This window comes from Miscanthus floridulus, chromosome 6, assembly GCF_019320115.1.
Source record: "Miscanthus floridulus cultivar M001 chromosome 6, ASM1932011v1, whole genome shotgun sequence".
Classification (NCBI taxonomy): Eukaryota; Viridiplantae; Streptophyta; class Magnoliopsida; order Poales; family Poaceae; genus Miscanthus; species Miscanthus floridulus.
The window spans coordinates 72,023,459-72,040,969 of record NC_089585.1 but is presented as its reverse complement, the minus strand read 5'-3'; the positions used below and the strand labels follow the sequence as shown (position 1 = coordinate 72,040,969).

The 17,511-nt window shown below is 38.5% G+C and overlaps 1 protein-coding gene across 1 annotated transcript; it reads left to right on the top strand.

The window, feature by feature from the left end:
• Window positions 1–1,191: 1,191 nt before the first annotated feature.
• Window positions 1,192–14,642, top strand: LOC136456132 (vacuolar protein-sorting-associated protein 33 homolog). Its single transcript, XM_066455914.1, has 23 exons — window positions 1,192–1,442; window positions 1,620–1,735; window positions 1,828–1,867; window positions 1,970–2,050; window positions 2,253–2,447; window positions 3,093–3,203; window positions 3,275–3,340; window positions 3,676–3,783; window positions 3,879–3,923; window positions 4,120–4,176; window positions 5,790–5,884; window positions 6,789–6,840; window positions 7,015–7,074; window positions 7,982–8,044; window positions 8,111–8,217; window positions 10,067–10,189; window positions 11,153–11,234; window positions 11,348–11,418; window positions 12,063–12,143; window positions 12,790–12,847; window positions 12,930–12,997; window positions 13,785–13,872; window positions 14,365–14,642. The coding sequence occupies exons 2-23, from the start codon at window positions 1,683–1,685 to the stop codon at window positions 14,464–14,466; spliced, it is 1,806 nt and encodes a 601-aa protein (XP_066312011.1). The 5' UTR covers window positions 1,192–1,442; window positions 1,620–1,682; the 3' UTR covers window positions 14,467–14,642.
• Window positions 14,643–17,511: the final 2,869 nt, after the last annotated feature.

Below are 17,511 nucleotides of genomic sequence, written 5' to 3'. Positions count from 1 at the left end.
GTCATTTTACCTTAGTGTCAATTTGTCTTAAAAATACCTTAGTGTCAATTTGTCTTAAAAATACCTTAGTGTCAATTTGTTAAATCCAACTTGGTGTCAATAGCTGATATAATGTATCGCAGATGTGCTGATATACACATTGTTTGGATTACACTATTGACCTAAACGCCATTGACCTATTTAAATAGTACAAAGAGGCCAGTCCTGTCTGATTAATTAAATAGCCTTTGATTTCACTTTAAACACTTGTTTAAACCATCATTTATATCCTATTTAGTTGGCTAAATGACGGGTGGTTGATCGATTAATGTTTAATGCTTAGGAGAACACTGATTGATTATTTCAATCCCAAGATGGATAAAAAAACGTTGTGAGCTATAAACCTGTAGAGCTTATTGAGCACTGCTATTTCTATAAAAAAATATCTCTATAAATTGTTATAACAAGTTATAATTTTTTGAGATATGGGGTGTAATGGCGTGAATAAATTTATTAAAATTATAGGCATAAACTTTCTAGTTCACCACCCCTTCATATATTTCTAATGTTTAATCAATTATTTGACACAAGATAATTTTTAACAAAAAATTATGTGCTTCAAAGTCAGTAGATCTCGTCGTCGTCTAAGCTCATATAAGAAGGCTCTGATTTTATTAAGATGCATTCTGCAGAAAAGCTTAATTCCACACACTTTGGCCATGTTCGCTTCTTTTATAATCCGTATTTTTCAGCTTGATTTTTTAGCCGAAATAATGTTTTTCTCTCACAACAAATCAGCGGGAACAGTGTTTCGACTTATTTTTTCAGCGAAGTGAACGGGGCCTTCGAGTGGAACGTTTAAACCAAAATTTTAATTGACGGTGAAATAAGTGCAAACCGAATGTAGAGTCAGATAAGTAAGTTGGTTTCTCATATGTATGTAAAATTATTTTAGCTTTTGTTTAATGATGCTACTTTTCTAGTGTTAGATGATGTGTTGCGGGATGTTCTTAGTAACTTTACCAATTACGAAATGTGCTGCGCACGAAAGTGCGTCTGTCTCTGTAGTATAATTCATAATCTTAAAGGAAAAAATGGCGAAAGAAGTATATTTCGGTAAACTCGGGTGATTTTTTAGAAAAACGAATTAAAAAACATAAAAACAAAAGAAATCTCGTTTTATTGTTTTTGTTTTTTTTCCCCCTACGGCTGTGTGCCCAGCGCAGCCCAGACCATCCCGTCTCAGCGATACCGGCCGTCGCCGGCGACCTTCGGTCTATCAAACTTGCAGCACCCCACGCCGGTGATCCAGCTGGGCGGCAGGAGGAGACGACGGGTGCCACGGAGCGCCGCCGCTGCCCGAGCTGCCTCCCTTGGCCGGTGGACTCTGTCACTGCTCCGTAGACACCCGCTGGTCCGTCCCGTGACGTGCCTCCGCCGCAAACCCGCTCGATCAGCCTGAGGTATTGCACGATTTCTGCCTCATCCAGCCATCCTTTATCGCCAATTGATTCGTGCGTGCTCAAATTTCTTAATTCTGTGATCTTGGATGATGTGTTAACTATATAGTGTACACTGAAAATTCCTGTACTGCTTGATTATATCGTTCTTTCCTGCCCCCGTTGTCCACCTCTGTTTAGGCTGGGGTGGAGCAGAGATCTACCCGGACTTTGATAGATTCCTTTCAATTCAACGCTGGGCAGATGGCGCAGATCCCCAATCTCGACAACGCGCCGCTCAACCTAGCGGCCCTCAGGTGCCCCCACCATCGTGAACCGTCTCATTCGCTCGCCTCCTCCTATCTGTTACGCATCTGGATTCTGACATGCTTATTCGATCTGTTTGTAGGGAGCAGTCGCAGAAGGACCTGCTCGGCATCCTAAAAAATGTGTGTTTCCTGTCTCCCGCTGCTCGTTATAACCATGATCTCCGGTGGTCTTGTTGTTGATGCTGAACTGAGGAGTTTGGTTTCCTTTGTGATGCGTACCAGATAAGGGGGAAGAAGTGCTTGGTCATTGATCCCAAGCTCGCTGGGACTCTGTCACTGATTGTGCAGACATCGCTGCTAAAGGTGTGATGATACTTATGTGTATGCTAGTCCTGTCTGGTTATCTTTAATAATTCTGTGTTGCAGTAATATTCTTTGCTAGTACATTTTACATTTTATATATATCATATGTCAATGTCTAGGCTATGCCACAGCGTATACCCTAGTTCATCTGTTTAATTTCCAGAGTTTCTTAGCTCATTATGCCCTTTATTCTGCTTATCAGGAGTATGGCGCGGAATTGCGGATTCTCTCCCCCGAACCCCTGCAGACGGAATGCCCAAAAATCATATATCTTGTGCGCTCTCAGCTAAGCTTCATGAAGTTCATTGCAAGTCAAATCAAGAACGATGAACCTAAAGGGCTCCAGAGGGAATACTTCCTTTACTTTGTACCTCGCCGCACCGTTGCTTGTGAGAAGGTATCTGTTATTCTTTTCATGTTTGAACTAATCCACTAGTGGGTTCTATATTGTGTATGGGTGCTGTAGAATAGTTTGCAACTCTCAGATCTATTAATTTGTTCTAAATTTAAATTTAGTAATAACAATGAAACTCAAAGTAATAACCGTTTCCCAGTTATGATGGACATGTATCCTTGAACCTTCTGATTCTTGTATGTTCATGCATTCAATCAATTATAGTTTTGCTTGAATGAGCAGATATCACTGAGTCTAGTTGAAAATTGGTTTCTATATGTTCCAGAAATTGGCACTTGGCAGGCTGGAGCTAGTTCATCAGTTTATGCCTTTGCCCTTAGGCTATGCTTAGACATGAGTTCAACGACAGCACCTTGTTTGTCACATGCTAAGCATTGGCTGTGTCATGTTTGTACTATGTATATGATTCTCATACATGATATGTATCAGGCCTGAAATATTATTTGCTTTGACCATGACTTTACATTGTTATTTTGCATATATGTATGTTAATGTTTTAATAATAAATAAGATACCTTGAAGGCGATCTATGTCTTTCTTTTTCTGCTGCCATGAAGATGAATGGAAATAAAGCATGTTTATGATTCGAAGATGGCTTCTAAGAACTGTTTTACTTGGCATCTGCAGATCCTGGAGGAAGAGAAAGTTCATCAGAAACTGACATTTGGAGAATATCCCTTATATCTAGTTCCATTGGATGACGATGTCCTGTCTCTTGAACTTGACCATTCTTTGCAGGTACTATTGCATATATCTAGCATTTGTCTTTCTGATATTCTGAATCTCATTTTAGCCCTGTGATTTTATAGGAATGCCTTATTGAAGGGGATACAAGTTCTATCTGGCATGTTGCTCAAGCGATCCATAAATTAGAGGTATCTATGTCTTCCTAGTACTAGTGGCCTGTTTGGGTTGGACCCTAGGAAAGCTGCCTACCAGGCAGCAATTCCAGACTTGCATTTTTGGTGGCCTGGGGCTGGACGGTGTTGGCTGGGCCAGGCCACCAACCAAACAGGCCCTAATGCATGCATTTGTGCCTGAGGTATTAAATGGACTTGAGTACAGAGTATGTACCAATTTTAGAAATATTGAAAATCTCAAGTTGACAATTCATTAATTAGAAGACATAACACCCTGTTGTATTGTGTTGTACCGACTTATAAGATTCTTGAAACTATGCATTTGTGCTTATTACTTCCTCTTTTGCCAGTTTGCCTTCGGGGTTATCCCGAATGTTAGGGCTAAGGGTGTGGCGTCAACCAAAGCTGCAGAGTTGTTGAATAATATGCAACTAGAGGATACAGTCAACATGGATGATGTAAGACCAACTGATGTTTTGCTTCTGTTACTCAAGTTTCTAAATTTATTTGAACCTGACTAGTTCCATCTTTTTTTTTCTTTGTGGTGTCTTAGATGGGGATTCCGGAGATAAACACTGTTATTCTGCTAGACAGAGAGGTACATATTCTGTTATATTCTATTTGCACTGTGATTTTCATTTCCGAAAACAATCATGTAGTGCTTCTTGTCTTCTATTTTTACCATGTATTTCTCTTTAAGTCATTAAGTGATACATTTTACAGTGATATCAGGTGTGATACTGTTTTGATGTATTATAGTTTTTCTTATCTGTTCTAATTTTATTTCCATTCAGGTGGACATGGTGACACCAATGTGCTCTCAGTTGACGTATGAAGGCTTGTTGGATGAGGTAGGCTATAGAAACTTTCCATCCTGGTTTAAATTCATGAGCATGTGATCTGTTTCTGTTTTCTGTTACCATGGTAAAGTCATCATAGAACTATGAACTTGCATCTGTATGACGTTCTAATATCGCTTTATCTAAGGATGGAACCAACAAGAAACAATTGTATAATTCCCTTTCTTTTACCAACAAGAAAAAGTTGATTGCTGCATACATCTTTCTGACTCCTCCACTAGATCCTCTGTTCAGATTTCACCATGTCTGTTCGGATTAAACAATATTTTTTTTTGCAGTACCAATGCAGTTAAGTCACCAAAGACTACCTAAAACTCTTTAGTTGTTAAATCTATTATGTTGTCTCTGGCAAACTTCATGTGACTATTAAGAGCCTGTTTGGTGCCGCTCCGGCTCCACTGCGCCACCGCAGAAGGCAGAGCCGGAGCAGGGGCACCTAGAAAGCAGCTTCGCCTTCGTACGTAGAAAACCGCTCCAGCTCCTTTGTCACCCAGGCCAGAAGCACTTCTATCATGAGGCCATTTGGTGTGGCTCTGTCTGTAGCTGTTCTCGGGGCTGGAGCCAGAGTTGGTGTGGGAGCCGCACCAAAGAGGCCCTAGTTTCAACATTGATCTACAGAAAAGTATTTGGAATGATCTTATAAATGTAATATCAGCAGATCTGTCAACAAATGGTCTTCCAGAATGCCTTTTAATATTTTTATTAGCCTAATTAATAATAATACAAAATAGCAGTAAAAAGTGGTATTAAAGGCTGTCAATATCTGAAACCACAGCTGTAGCCCCTTTGTTATCCTAAGTGAGACAAAGTGGGTTGTTGTATTTCACTTTCTTTATATTAATACAAATATATGCTGCGCTCCTGTATGTTCGAGAAAGAAAAATATGTCTGAAACATCCTTTTTTTAACACAATAGTATGTCATGGTCAAATGAACAATTTCATGATCCGCTATTGTTGTGCTCAGATGCATATTGGAGGTGGCCTATTTGGCACTCCAGAACTATCTATGAAAGCATCTAGCCATTATATAATGGCTAATTTGCTTTGTGTTTTTCAACTTGAGTGTAAAGAGAGGATGTAATATTTCCCGTTGTTCTGTTGCTTCTACTCTTGTATTGTTAATTACATTTGTTACTATGATGCTGTTTCAGTAAATATCCACTACTAGATTGCACATAATGATCCAGTAATCTTAGTTTATCTAGAAATGCATACACAGCTGCATGCTGACCTGCTTTGTTTGCAGCAGGGAAGTGTTGCCTAGGACTTTTTCTTAATTAGGCCTTGTCTTCTTTTTGTCTGTTGTTCTTTATGACTCTGAAAGTAACTCTAAATATGGTGGCATTGGCTAGGGGCTCTTTGGTTGGCTACTGGGCAGTGCTGCCTGGCCCAGCCAGTACTCCTAGTGCCTCAATCCAAACACGCCCATCATCACTGCATGATAGGTCCTGAAACATTCTTTTTGGCCTAAATAAATGCAATCGATACATACAGATGATCTATCATCCGTTTTGTAAACCCTAAACCTGCTGCATTGCTACAGTGATATAGAATCTCAAATTGGTTGAATTTAAATATCTAGGATTATGTAATATTCTACAGATGCTACAAATTAATAACGGTTCAGTGGAAGTTGATGCAAGCATCATTGGAGCTCAACAAGATGGGAAAAAGGTTAAAGTTCCACTGAATTCAAGGTAAATTTCCCTGCCTCAGTTAGTGACTATTAATATGCTCTTTAAATTTTGAAATACTCCTGGTCACAAATATGAACCGTTTTAGATCTGCCATAAGTCAAACCTTTTTAGCTGTCCTAAATGACTGATCTATATCTAGATAATGCTAATCCCCACTACAAGTCTCTCATCATGCAAGCCATCCACATCATCCGCACTAACTATCCACATCATCTCCCGCTAATAGCCATGCCATCCCACTAACTTTCAACCTCTCAATTGGAAGCTATCCACATCATCTCAATTTAATTTTATTTCAAATTCTCCGCAATCCCCACAGCAACACGTGGGGTATCTTCTAGTATTGGTTATTGAGAGAGTACATGTTACTAAATTGTAAATTTGCTTTGTGCCAACGAATACTTTGTAACCCAGCATTCTACTTTTTTTATTCAGTTTTTTATTCTTAGCTACTCTATTGGCATCCTTTTCATTATCAAGATACTTATGGTTTGTTTTGCACAGTTTTGAAACTTTTGGATCTAGAAAGTTGAGATAATTGTTTTTTTTAGCGTAAAGTTGAGATAATTGTTATTAATGGATTTCTTAGTTTTTGAAGTTAATATCTGTTACTCCTTCCTACCAAAAGTAAGTGATGGTGCAAAATGTCTGCAATCAAACTTCTGATGTCTGATCAACTTACCTTCATGAGTACCTTGATTGGCTATGTGGAAATGTACCAGTTGACTTTTCATGAAAACTACTTTCGTACAAATTTATTGGATAGAGACTGGTACTTATTTGTGACTGTAGATAGTGCAAATATATGTGTGCAATTGTCTGATTGTACATAGGCTTACATTTTTACAGGATATTTTGCTGTATTTTTGGAGCTATGCATTTATATTGGTGTTCTTTTTTTCAGCGATAAGTTGTACAAGGAGATCCGAGACCTCAATTTTGAAGTTGTAGTTCAGGTTCACTCCACTGACTTCAACTTTTGTTTATTCATGTGAAGGAACTTTGTGCTAACTTTTGTGGTTTTGGTTGTACCTGCTATTGTCATAGCCATCATTTCTAATTCCACTTTTTTTTAGTTATGGCTACCATCATTTTACCTATATTAAATAATTATAATGTATTGACTGCAGGTTTTACGTCAAAAAGCAACGTCTATTCAGCAAGATTATGCGGAAGTGAAATCCACCAACGTAAGAATTAAGTGTGTTGTGTTTTGCCCTGTGTCCTCTATGTCTGTTGTCATTTACAGCATTGTTCAAGAGCAAGGATGCAAATGCCGAGTTCATGTGTGTTTTAAATATGGGCGACCTCTCTCAGATGATTTACTGATATAATTTTTTTTAGACTATGTACTGTTGGAATCAGAATGAGTCCCCATGTTATATTAAGATTGAATTATTGTTCCCCAACAAATCAAGTACTTTGTATGTTAATCAAGTTATAGTTTGTTTTAGAGATAAGATTGAGTTCTTTGGAGAAAGCCTCAATAATGGATTGTAATTGTTTCAATCAGGACAATTGATAAACAAAAGTGTCTAATCTGCCTCTATTCTTCAACCGTGCCAGAGGATTGAATCAATGGCAGGAGGATTAACTTTGCCCAAAAAAAAAAAAGACAATACCCACTTTTCAGTCTTTGCTTTGTGCCTGTGATTATGATAACCTGTACATATAGCATTTGCTTTGCCTTCTGTTGAGAAGTGACATGGATATGGATTTGGACTGATGCAGCTGGTTTAATATTTACACAAGATCATAAAAATATTAAAGTATCAAGAAATGCCGTTTACATTGTATAATCAACAGCTCTGCTTGACCTAAATAAATTTGTCTTATTTGAAGATTCAGGGGGCATCTCCTAGTACAATAGTCGGTGATCTAGGTGTGATTGCTTGGATAACAATATCAAAATTAGTCTAAATGTGGACATGCTTTGATGGAACTCTTAGTATGAAGAACTTGCTACTTTTAGTGTGTTTCTTGCTTTCAGTGTTGTTTAAATGTTATGTCTGTTTATTTCTACAGTAAATTACCTTTGCCTAGTACAATGTAGAAAAGGGAAGGGAATTAATTAATTGATATTGTGGTTTTTAACAGACTCAATCCGTTTCGGAGCTCAAGGATTTTGTGAGGAGGTTGCACTCGCTACCGGAGATAGCTGTGAGTTGATTGGATGCATTCATTTTTCTCTGATATTATTTTACTAACTTATTGCATGTTGTTTAGAGGCATGTTCATTTGGCACAACACTTGCAATCGTTCACGGGGAAACCCTCCTTTCATGCCCGACTAGACATAGAACAAACAATATTGGAGGTTCAGAACTTTGAAATGTGAGTTTATCTTTGCACTGCCCTTCCTTTTTTCTGCTTTTGAACACCGAGGAGCTGCATTTCATTTTATTTCCACTGCTCTTTAAGAGGGTGTTTGGTTTGAGGAGGAACGCATCCCCCAAATTTGGTGGAACTAGATGATACCCCGCGTGTTGCTGAGGGAACTTTGTAGTAGCATTGTACTGCATCATGGAGAAAGGATGACATGTAGTGAGAGATACCGATATCTTGAAAAAAAAATTGATCATTTGAAAAATACACACGGTTCATTTCAGGAACATAACATCTGGTGGCTGCTGATAAATTGACAATTAAAATTGCATATAATACATAAGCATTATTTGTGCTAATTAACTATAGAGAGAGTGAGAGAGACAGTATTACTATAAAGGGCGTACCCAGTGCAGAGAGCTCCCGCTCTGTGCGGGGTCTGGGGAAGGGTGTCAGTGGCAAGCCTTACCCTCGCTTATGCAATGCGAGGAGACCACGACTCGAACCCGGGACCTTCCGGTCACACTCTACCGCTTGCACCAGGCCCGCCCTTCAGAGACAGTATTACTATAGGGAATAATATTAGTATCGCAAGGAGCACCTAGGCCAGTATGGCTTGTAGACCCACCTCTCCCGCTTGAAGGTTCCCAGGCCCAATACTCCCTCATTTCTTCAGTTCCCAGGCCCGCAAGTTTTCTGGCCTTCAGTACCATGGCTGCCCGAGCACCTCCCCGTCCTTTTTTTCCTCTACGCATCGTGACTCGTCGGCGGAGGCAGTTCCTTCCAAAGCCACTTCCATCCCCTCCCGCGCTCTCACTAGTCACTACAGATCTTCGATGCAGGCTTCTCTGGCGTCGCTGCCTCCGGCCCACCTCGCCCTGCAGCAAGCCGCATCGGCACCACCCCCACCCATCCCCTTCGCCCGCTCTGGCTGTAGATCTTCAGGGCAACCTTCCCCGGCACCATATGCCCCATGCCAACAGACTGCAGCCTAGGGTGATGTTGTCTGGCTCTAGCAGCAGTGATGCTCATGGGATGAGGTGGGGGAGAGATAGATAGACATGGTCTATTTTGTAGGGGCAGCTCCTGTGCCGATAGTGCGCCCATATGAAAACCAAGAGTCAGCTCGGTGGAGATCAGTTTCAGTCTGAGAGCCCATTGTCTCTTCGGTTTCTTGGGTTGCCTCTTGAATAACTCGAAGGTAGTGACCGGTGTCAGGAGTCAGCTCGGTGGAGATTAGTTTCACACGAGCCCACGCTGTCTCTTCGGTTTCTTGGGTTGGCTCTTGAATAACTCGAAATGGTTGTGGGGCCTTTCGATGACGTGGCTTCACGAAATCGCAGATAAATCTGCTAGTGGGTTCCTCCTATTTAGGTATAGTAGATGACCTCATTCCTCATGCTTGTACTGATTATTAGATCGTGAGGAATGAGGTGGTGACTGGTGATGGATCAACTTATTCTATTCCACAAACCAAACAAGATGATGGACAGTTCATTCCTCAAACCAAACACCTTGTAATTTTCTTCTGTTTCTTTTTCTTATAGTTCATTCATCACTTATTATCCTTCAGTTTACTCATTTGCTTAAAATATCCCTTTTTGTATGCTTGTTTTATCGACATGCAGGAAACTTGGTGAATGAGTAAAGCAAAGTTTTCTCCTTGAGCTTTCACCAAGTTGAACTTGTGTTTTGAATTGCATTTGTGCTGATATTTTTTTGCTCTGACACTTCTATGAAAGCTGCCTAAATTTTATGTTAAGTTGGGCCACATGTTTTCTTCGATATCATAATTAACCACATGAGTCCTGTTTTAGTTCTTCCCGGTATATATGAGCTAAGCTAACTTCATCCCCAGATGCTTTGAGTACATTGAGGAGATGATACATAAGCAGGAAGCTATTGAAAATGTCCTTCGCCTTTTGGTGTTACTTTCTCTTACAAATGCTGGGCTTCCAAAGAAGAATTTTGATTACTTGAGGTATGCTTATGTTGGTTTATAAAACTTTCTTCTTTTTCCTTTATTGCTTATGCACAAACAGCCTGCTCACTTCTGCTATTTCCTGCTGTCTTTGCGGCTGCAGCAACAGTAGGAAGTAGTAGAAGTGAGCAGGCTTTATGTCCATTATTGGTTAATTGTTTTACAACTTATGAAATGTATTGTAGCATTATATGTAAATGGGTTGATAGTGTCGTCTGTCTTGGAGCACAATTTTCTTTCTAGCTATCACATCAGAGATGCGCCTTTTCTCCCAACTTTTTATGAACTAATAGATGTTTTGGTACCCAGAAATACTGAATATAAAGCATCCATGTAATTTTCCTCCTCTCCCAGATCAAGCTAGTGCATAAATTTACAAAGTTGATGAATCACCATCCATACATGATAAATTTAAATACCGTGTAATATTAGATATTCATAAAGGCTTTACGCCACATAACAGGATGACCAGGCCAATGGTCTTATAGTCCTACATGTTTATAAACTGAAAGTGTCCTCATGTCTAGCCAGAGACACCTTGACTAGCGAACTGAGACTGGGCTTCTGACCATAAACTAGACATCGTCTTTGATCCCTGTAACCCAATGCAAAAAAATTGTGACTAGCGGAGGTGCTACCATAAGATAATTTTTTGGGTCTTATCAACAAATGTAAGGCATGCTTCATACTCCAATGCAAAACAAGTGTGCTGCTCCCTATGCAAACCCTTAATAAGAAATATCCACCTTTTAACGTCTATTGTTTGCATGCATGAATTGAATATAGACTTAAGATGGAATACACAGATTTGTGGAGTAGATGCTGTTTAAAAGCACGTGCTTTAGGATTTTATTGTGCATTTGTTATATACATCCTATGTTTGTTAGAATTTATTTTTTAGATTCCAGCATGCTGTTGAGTGTACACTTAATCCTTGTTTAATCTGCTTTTTTTACTGGCTAGGCGGGAGATACTTCATAGTTATGGCTTTGAGCACATGCACTTGTTATACAATCTGGAGAAGGCTGGCCTTCTTAAGAGGCAGGTTAGTCAGATTTGACTGTGACCAAACTTTTTCTTCAGAGTCATCTGTGGTTCCTTCAATGTTGTTTTCTTTTGCCTTCCTAATCTTCAATGACATATTTTTTTACTACCCAGGAATCAAGAAGCAATTGGGTTGGTATTACAAGAGCACTGCAGCTTATAGTTGACGTAAATGATACGGCAAAGTATTAACTCTTGAGGCTTTATATATACTTTGCATTATGTTCTATTTGCTCATGCTACAAGCGTTTGGTTTCATATATGCATGGTTACATAAATATTGCCTCTATTCCAAAATGTAGTTTTGTCCTAAGTCAAACTTCTCTAACTTTTGACCAAGTTATAACATCTACAGTAGCATATAAATGCACTATCAAGACATTTAGTGGCGGAGTTAATAAACTAATATGGTGTTGTAGATGTTGGTACAATTTTGTATTGGACAAAGTTAGAGAAGTTTAGCATTTCACATTTTGAAACAGAGGTGGTTGTATTCTTAAACTTTATCCCCAATGCACTGATACACAGGTCTCCTGCATGTTCAAGAAAAGTAAACTGTTTCTGTCTTCTTCATATAAGTTATATAAACTGTTTCGGTACATCCTTTCAAACTTCATACTAATTTTTTACCAAAATGTTCTAGAGTCAATATTTTTTCTGTTTAGTTCTAATTTTGTTAAGAAGTTATTTGTTTTCCTGCAATGCACTGCTTCATTGTAATGATTATTCAAGGCATAATTATGGCCATTCTTGAGCTCGTTGTAACTAGCCATTCGATATCTAACTGCACCTTCAACTTCTACTAATCTATTCTTATCGTCAATTTCAGCCCTACTGATGTATCCTACATCTTTTCTGGATACGCACCTCTTAGTATTCGCCTTGTTCAGCATGCAGTGAGATCTGGATGGTATGTTTCTCATGCTTGTTTCTTTGTGTCCCTTTACTTTTTTATGATGATGACGTGTTTCTTTGAATGTAATCTGCGGAGAAAGGATTGTTTAACTTCCTATGGGAGAAATGTTTCTATGCCAAAAGAAGTCAGGGAATAAAATATCTAGGTCTTTGAGTAACGGAAAGTTCTTATTACACATGATCTTTATTCATTTCCTTTCTTGGGTAAAACATACATGCATTAAAGAAAGAAATTTGTCCCATGTATTCCTTAGGAATGTGGCCTTCCAATTCCTTTTTATATTTATAAATTGTGCAGACTTCAGTTCTGGAAACTTATGAGCCATTTTGTTGATATATATTACAAAAAGTCTCTTCTACTAAATTGAGTATCCAATATAATAGGAGTGTCGCCCAGTTTTCCTTTATCTACATTTCTGCTCTCTTAGTTCAAAATAGATCCTAGTTTTTACCAATATATCAGATAAAAAAGTGCTGTTTATTTGGCAACAAATGCTTCACCCATCCTTTTTCAGGTGGGAAAGCTTCATCTGTTATGTTGTACAAGTGGTTTGCATGCATGACCTTAATAACCTTAATTAATGGATAGAACATTTGCGACATATACTTTCTCACACTGAAATTTATTTCTCACTTTGCAGGCGGTCTATTGAAGAACTGTTGAAACTATTGCCAGGCCCACATCTGGATTTGAAAAGAGTGAGTGGAACTCGTTGAATTGCCTTCGCGTTTTAGGGAATAAAAAAAAATCTTTTCCTTAAAGATTTTCTCACTCATGTAGGGTGGTTTGACAATTAATTCGTCACCAGAGGTACATCCAGGTTTAGGGGCTCAACAGAGTATTGACAGGTAAATTCACCCGTGTGTAACAATTCAAACATGACAGTAATGATTGAAGTGGAGAGAGAAGGGAGGGATATGGACACCATGTTGACTCTGTATACAAATTCAAGGAAATTGGGGTCGGAAGATGTCATGCACAGCACACTAGGTATCTGAGGGGAGGAGCAGCACCATGCCTTCCTAGGGCATTTGGATTGTGTTATTGTTTAGAGATAAGATTAGATTGTATTGTTTCGTTAAGCTTGGAGATTAGTTCTCTAGGATCAAGTCATTCCATAAGGATCAAGTCATCTCATCATTATAAGGATGGCATGCATCTCCTCTAGGAAAGCAAAAACAATATATCATAACTCCTAGTACGTTAGCTATCCTTTGCCCTTGCCTAGAGGCCACTGTTTTCCAGCATAGTCGTGCTGATTGGGTTCAGGGCCATCTATAAAATAGATATGCACCAAATTGTGCATGCTATTTCATTATCCGAACTTTTTGGTTAGTAAATAGTAATGATCGCAACAGAAGTACCTAGTCATGTTGACGTCAGACATAGATGGTCAAGTTTTTGGTGTTACTCAACCAATTTTCCCTGAAATATGTGGTACCAAAATGCAATATCAGATAATTTCTGGACAGTATGTAGCAGATCTGGGAGAATGATCTCATGCTTCAATCAAAACCATATTTTAATAGAGAAGAGTGCTAAAACTTATACTCTTGATATGGAAAACATTGTGGGCCATTCCCCTAGCATTCTCACAGTTATAAATCTGCTTTCTAAAATTTCTGTTCATTCTAGGGTTGGTCATCGCTCTCTGGTTTTGGTTGTATTTATTGGTGGTGTCACATTTGCTGAGATTGCTGCCCTTCGATTCCTTAGTGCACAGGTACGCCTTGTCCTACTTGTTTCTCAGTTTTCAGATGTTTAGAGCAAATTGATTCCAAGGTATTTTCTTATATAGAAACAAAAATTCACATCAGTATCCATGGTACATAGGAGTAATTTTTTTCCTGATTTTGTTTTCTCAACTACTAAATCAATAAGAATAATTTGGAACAACCAATTTATATTGGTTAGCACAGAGTAAATTCTTTTTCGTGATTTTTGTTGTCCCCTTTGTTATGAAAGTTGATTGTACGGATCAGCCCTCCCCCACACCACTACAAAAAAAAAAAACCTGACCACTATGCTACTGTTTACCTGAACAAAGTCTTTCGCTTAACTTTTTTACTGCATATAAGACCTGAATTTTGACTATGATTTTTTTTCTCTTTAGTTGGGCCACACTTTTTTTTTCTCGAACACAGCATGAGGAAGTTGGACCACACTTTAGTTGTTAGTTTTCTTCACTTCATACCTCTTGCCTTGTGTATTGCAGGAAGGAATGGGCTACGACTTCCTCATTGCAACGACAAAGGTCGTCAATGGAAACACAATACTCAGACCAATTATAGCAAATAGCAAAGAGGGGATGATGTAATTTTGTTGTTTTGCTGTGCATGTGTTTTTGTAATAGCAAAGAGGAATACTCAAACCCGCTTCAGGGTTTTCTTGTTTGGCTTGGGGTTCGTGTTTGTTCAGCAACTGGACGATAAGGCTAACACGCTTGTCGATAGATGGAATCCAACAATCTCATTTTGATTCAGTTCTGTAGCACATTCTCCCTGTAAATCATTGGTTTTCATGTGTTCGTCTATCCTTTTATTCAATTAATTGCTTCCTTGAATGCTGTGCAAGTTGTTTCTGGACCAATATTGTGAAAAGGGAAGAATATATAGAGCCTGTTGCAAATCTGCATCTTCTTATTCTTCTTTTCTACTGAAGGCAAATCATGTCCATGTGAAATATGAAATGAAAATGTCAGCATGCTAATTTAGTTGCCACTCAAAAATATGGTTGGAGGATTGAGTTTTTATTGGAACTTGGGAATGTTTAAATATATTGAGAGTTTAAATGCGAGATCCTTGGCCTGTTGATTCTTATTTTTCTTGTGAAATTTCAACTCATAGAAGTTGGCACGAGAATTTTGAATAATTTCTGCACTCTTGCGAGGTCTCCAAAAAGCTGTACACATTCTTATAAAATGAGCGCATAACTTTGACCTGTCTGAAATCGATAGAACAACAAAACGAAGATTATACTTCATCCATCTCAAAATAAATCAGCTTCTAGAGCTGTTCAAAGTCAAATTATCATAAGTTTAATTGGAATTATAGAAAGGAACACCAATATTTATGACACCAAAATAGTTTCATTAGATACATAATGAACTATATTTTCTTGTCTTGTTTCATTCATAGATGTTGATACTCTACAAAGTTTGTCAAATTTTAAATAGTTTAACTTAACAACTCTAGAAGTTGATTTTGTATTCTGGTGGAGGGGGGCACAATACACCTTAAGACTTTTGTCTATCTTTGTATATTCGTTTCACTTTTTTCACATTTGAAATGTTTCTCATATACTTCATCTGTCCTAAATTATAAGACGTTTTGGTATTTCTAGATTCATAGCATTTGCTATGTATCTAGACATAATATATATCTAGGTGCATAGCAAAAGCTATGAATCTAGAAAAGCCAAAACGTCTTATAATTTGGAATGGAGGGAGTAATGTTTTGAGAGGCAACAAGTGCAAATATCAGTAGTGTTGTCCCCCAAACAGTAGAGTAACGAATATGACAAATGCTGCGAAGTCTAGAGAAGAAAACTGTAAGCACCAGAAGTCTGGCGGCAAGGAGAATGAACACGCCGGATGATTGGGTGGTTGTCTGGTGATCAATCCAATAGGGTACTATTCAGTTGAACGTAGTGGACGGCACGGTGGTCAAGGATGCAAAGGCATTGGACGATAGAGTGTTGGTCGAATGTTTGACCAAAGCTGAAGACTTAGGAATATTATCTAACGAACTATTCGGTGGATAGCATGGTGCAAACAGTGTACGATCTAGTGACATCCAGTAACTTGGGCACTATGAAGATTAAGTCACCGGACAACCCAACAGCTAATGTGAAGACTCTAGCGGATGATCCGATGACAATTAAAAGGTGGGCAACTGCGTAGTGCTCACCATACAGTGCGGCGGTGGTGAGAAGGAGCAGCGGATAAATGATGTCAACAAGAGAACACAGCTACTTCAACGGCTAGTGAGGACCTAGACTGTCTTCATCAACCGTTACCAAAAATACAAGACTCATTTTACGTTTAGGTAGCGTTAAGTAAATAGTTCAATACTCATTTTTGTCTTCTCCAACAAGACCCAAAAGAAAAAATTTTCTACAAATGAGTCTCCAGGAGGGAGGATACTCAGATTTGGGTTATACCTCTCCTGACATCAAAAATGGGTCTTTCATATAGGTATTCTGTTGGAGGCTATATGTATTCTGTTGGAGACTTATTTTGGGTTTGAATCTCCTGATGGGTCTCCTGTTGGAGATAGCCTTACCATCTAGTGGTGACGAAAATAACTGTTTTTGCAATTCCCTTTGACTCCTAAGAAATTTGAATGTGGGACTAGTGTCATTGAACTTTTTACCTCCTTAATTAGCTTTCTGTGCATGTGTAAAATGTCGATAACAGACTCTATATGCACATGCATAAGTAGAATGTCAAAAATAGAGTCTGTATGTGACATGGACTGTGATTTGAGTGCAAACTACTCCTGGAGTATGAGGCGGACTTGGGCCTCCAACTTGGATGGGATGCGCACACTAGTCTCCTCTCCATCTATGCCTCTGTCCAAGTACCTCCTTACCTCTCTATAATTCCTATGAATAATAATATTAGCAGAAGTGGAACTAGGGGGCAGTAGGGGCCATGCCCCCCCCCCCCCCCCACATGTAGTGAAACTTTGTTAAGTATCCTTATAAAGTTTGTTAATTTATATCACAAAAACACGACAATTCATCTATTTTTAATCATAATATTTTGAAAACACGACAATTCATCTATTTTTTGTTATGAATACTAACTACACATGCAAAAGCACTAAAAAAGTTGTTGAAGCATACACTTATGTGTGTAATCATATTTGTTCGGCCCCCCTTAATCAAAGTTGTTGGTTCCGCCTCTGAATATTAGTAAGTAGCAATCTATTATCATAATTATAAAAGGAAGTGCATAGGAATGAGCTCACCGGAGATTAAATTATTGTGCTAGTAATTGGCCCTTTTTTTAATAGTGTTGTTTGTATACAAATGGGTAATGTCCTCATAAACCTCTTTGGTGAAAGATTCTCGGTTGTTCAATCTATAATCAACGATTTGTATTGGTCCTTGACAAAGTCATCCCAAGGGTCAACAGACGACATGTCAGCACCGACATGTCTTTGAAGAAGCCCCCCTGAATTTGATGACTTTTCAAGTGAAATCTTCTATGTCAAGGCAGATTTCATAAAAAAAGCCTCGAAAACTAGTTTTTGTTTATGTTTTAGCCCCCTTTTTTTAGCTTTTTTTAATTTGAATGGAAGAAAAGTAATGAAACCTACGATGGCTACTGAATAACCTCCTTTTAGTAAATATTTTT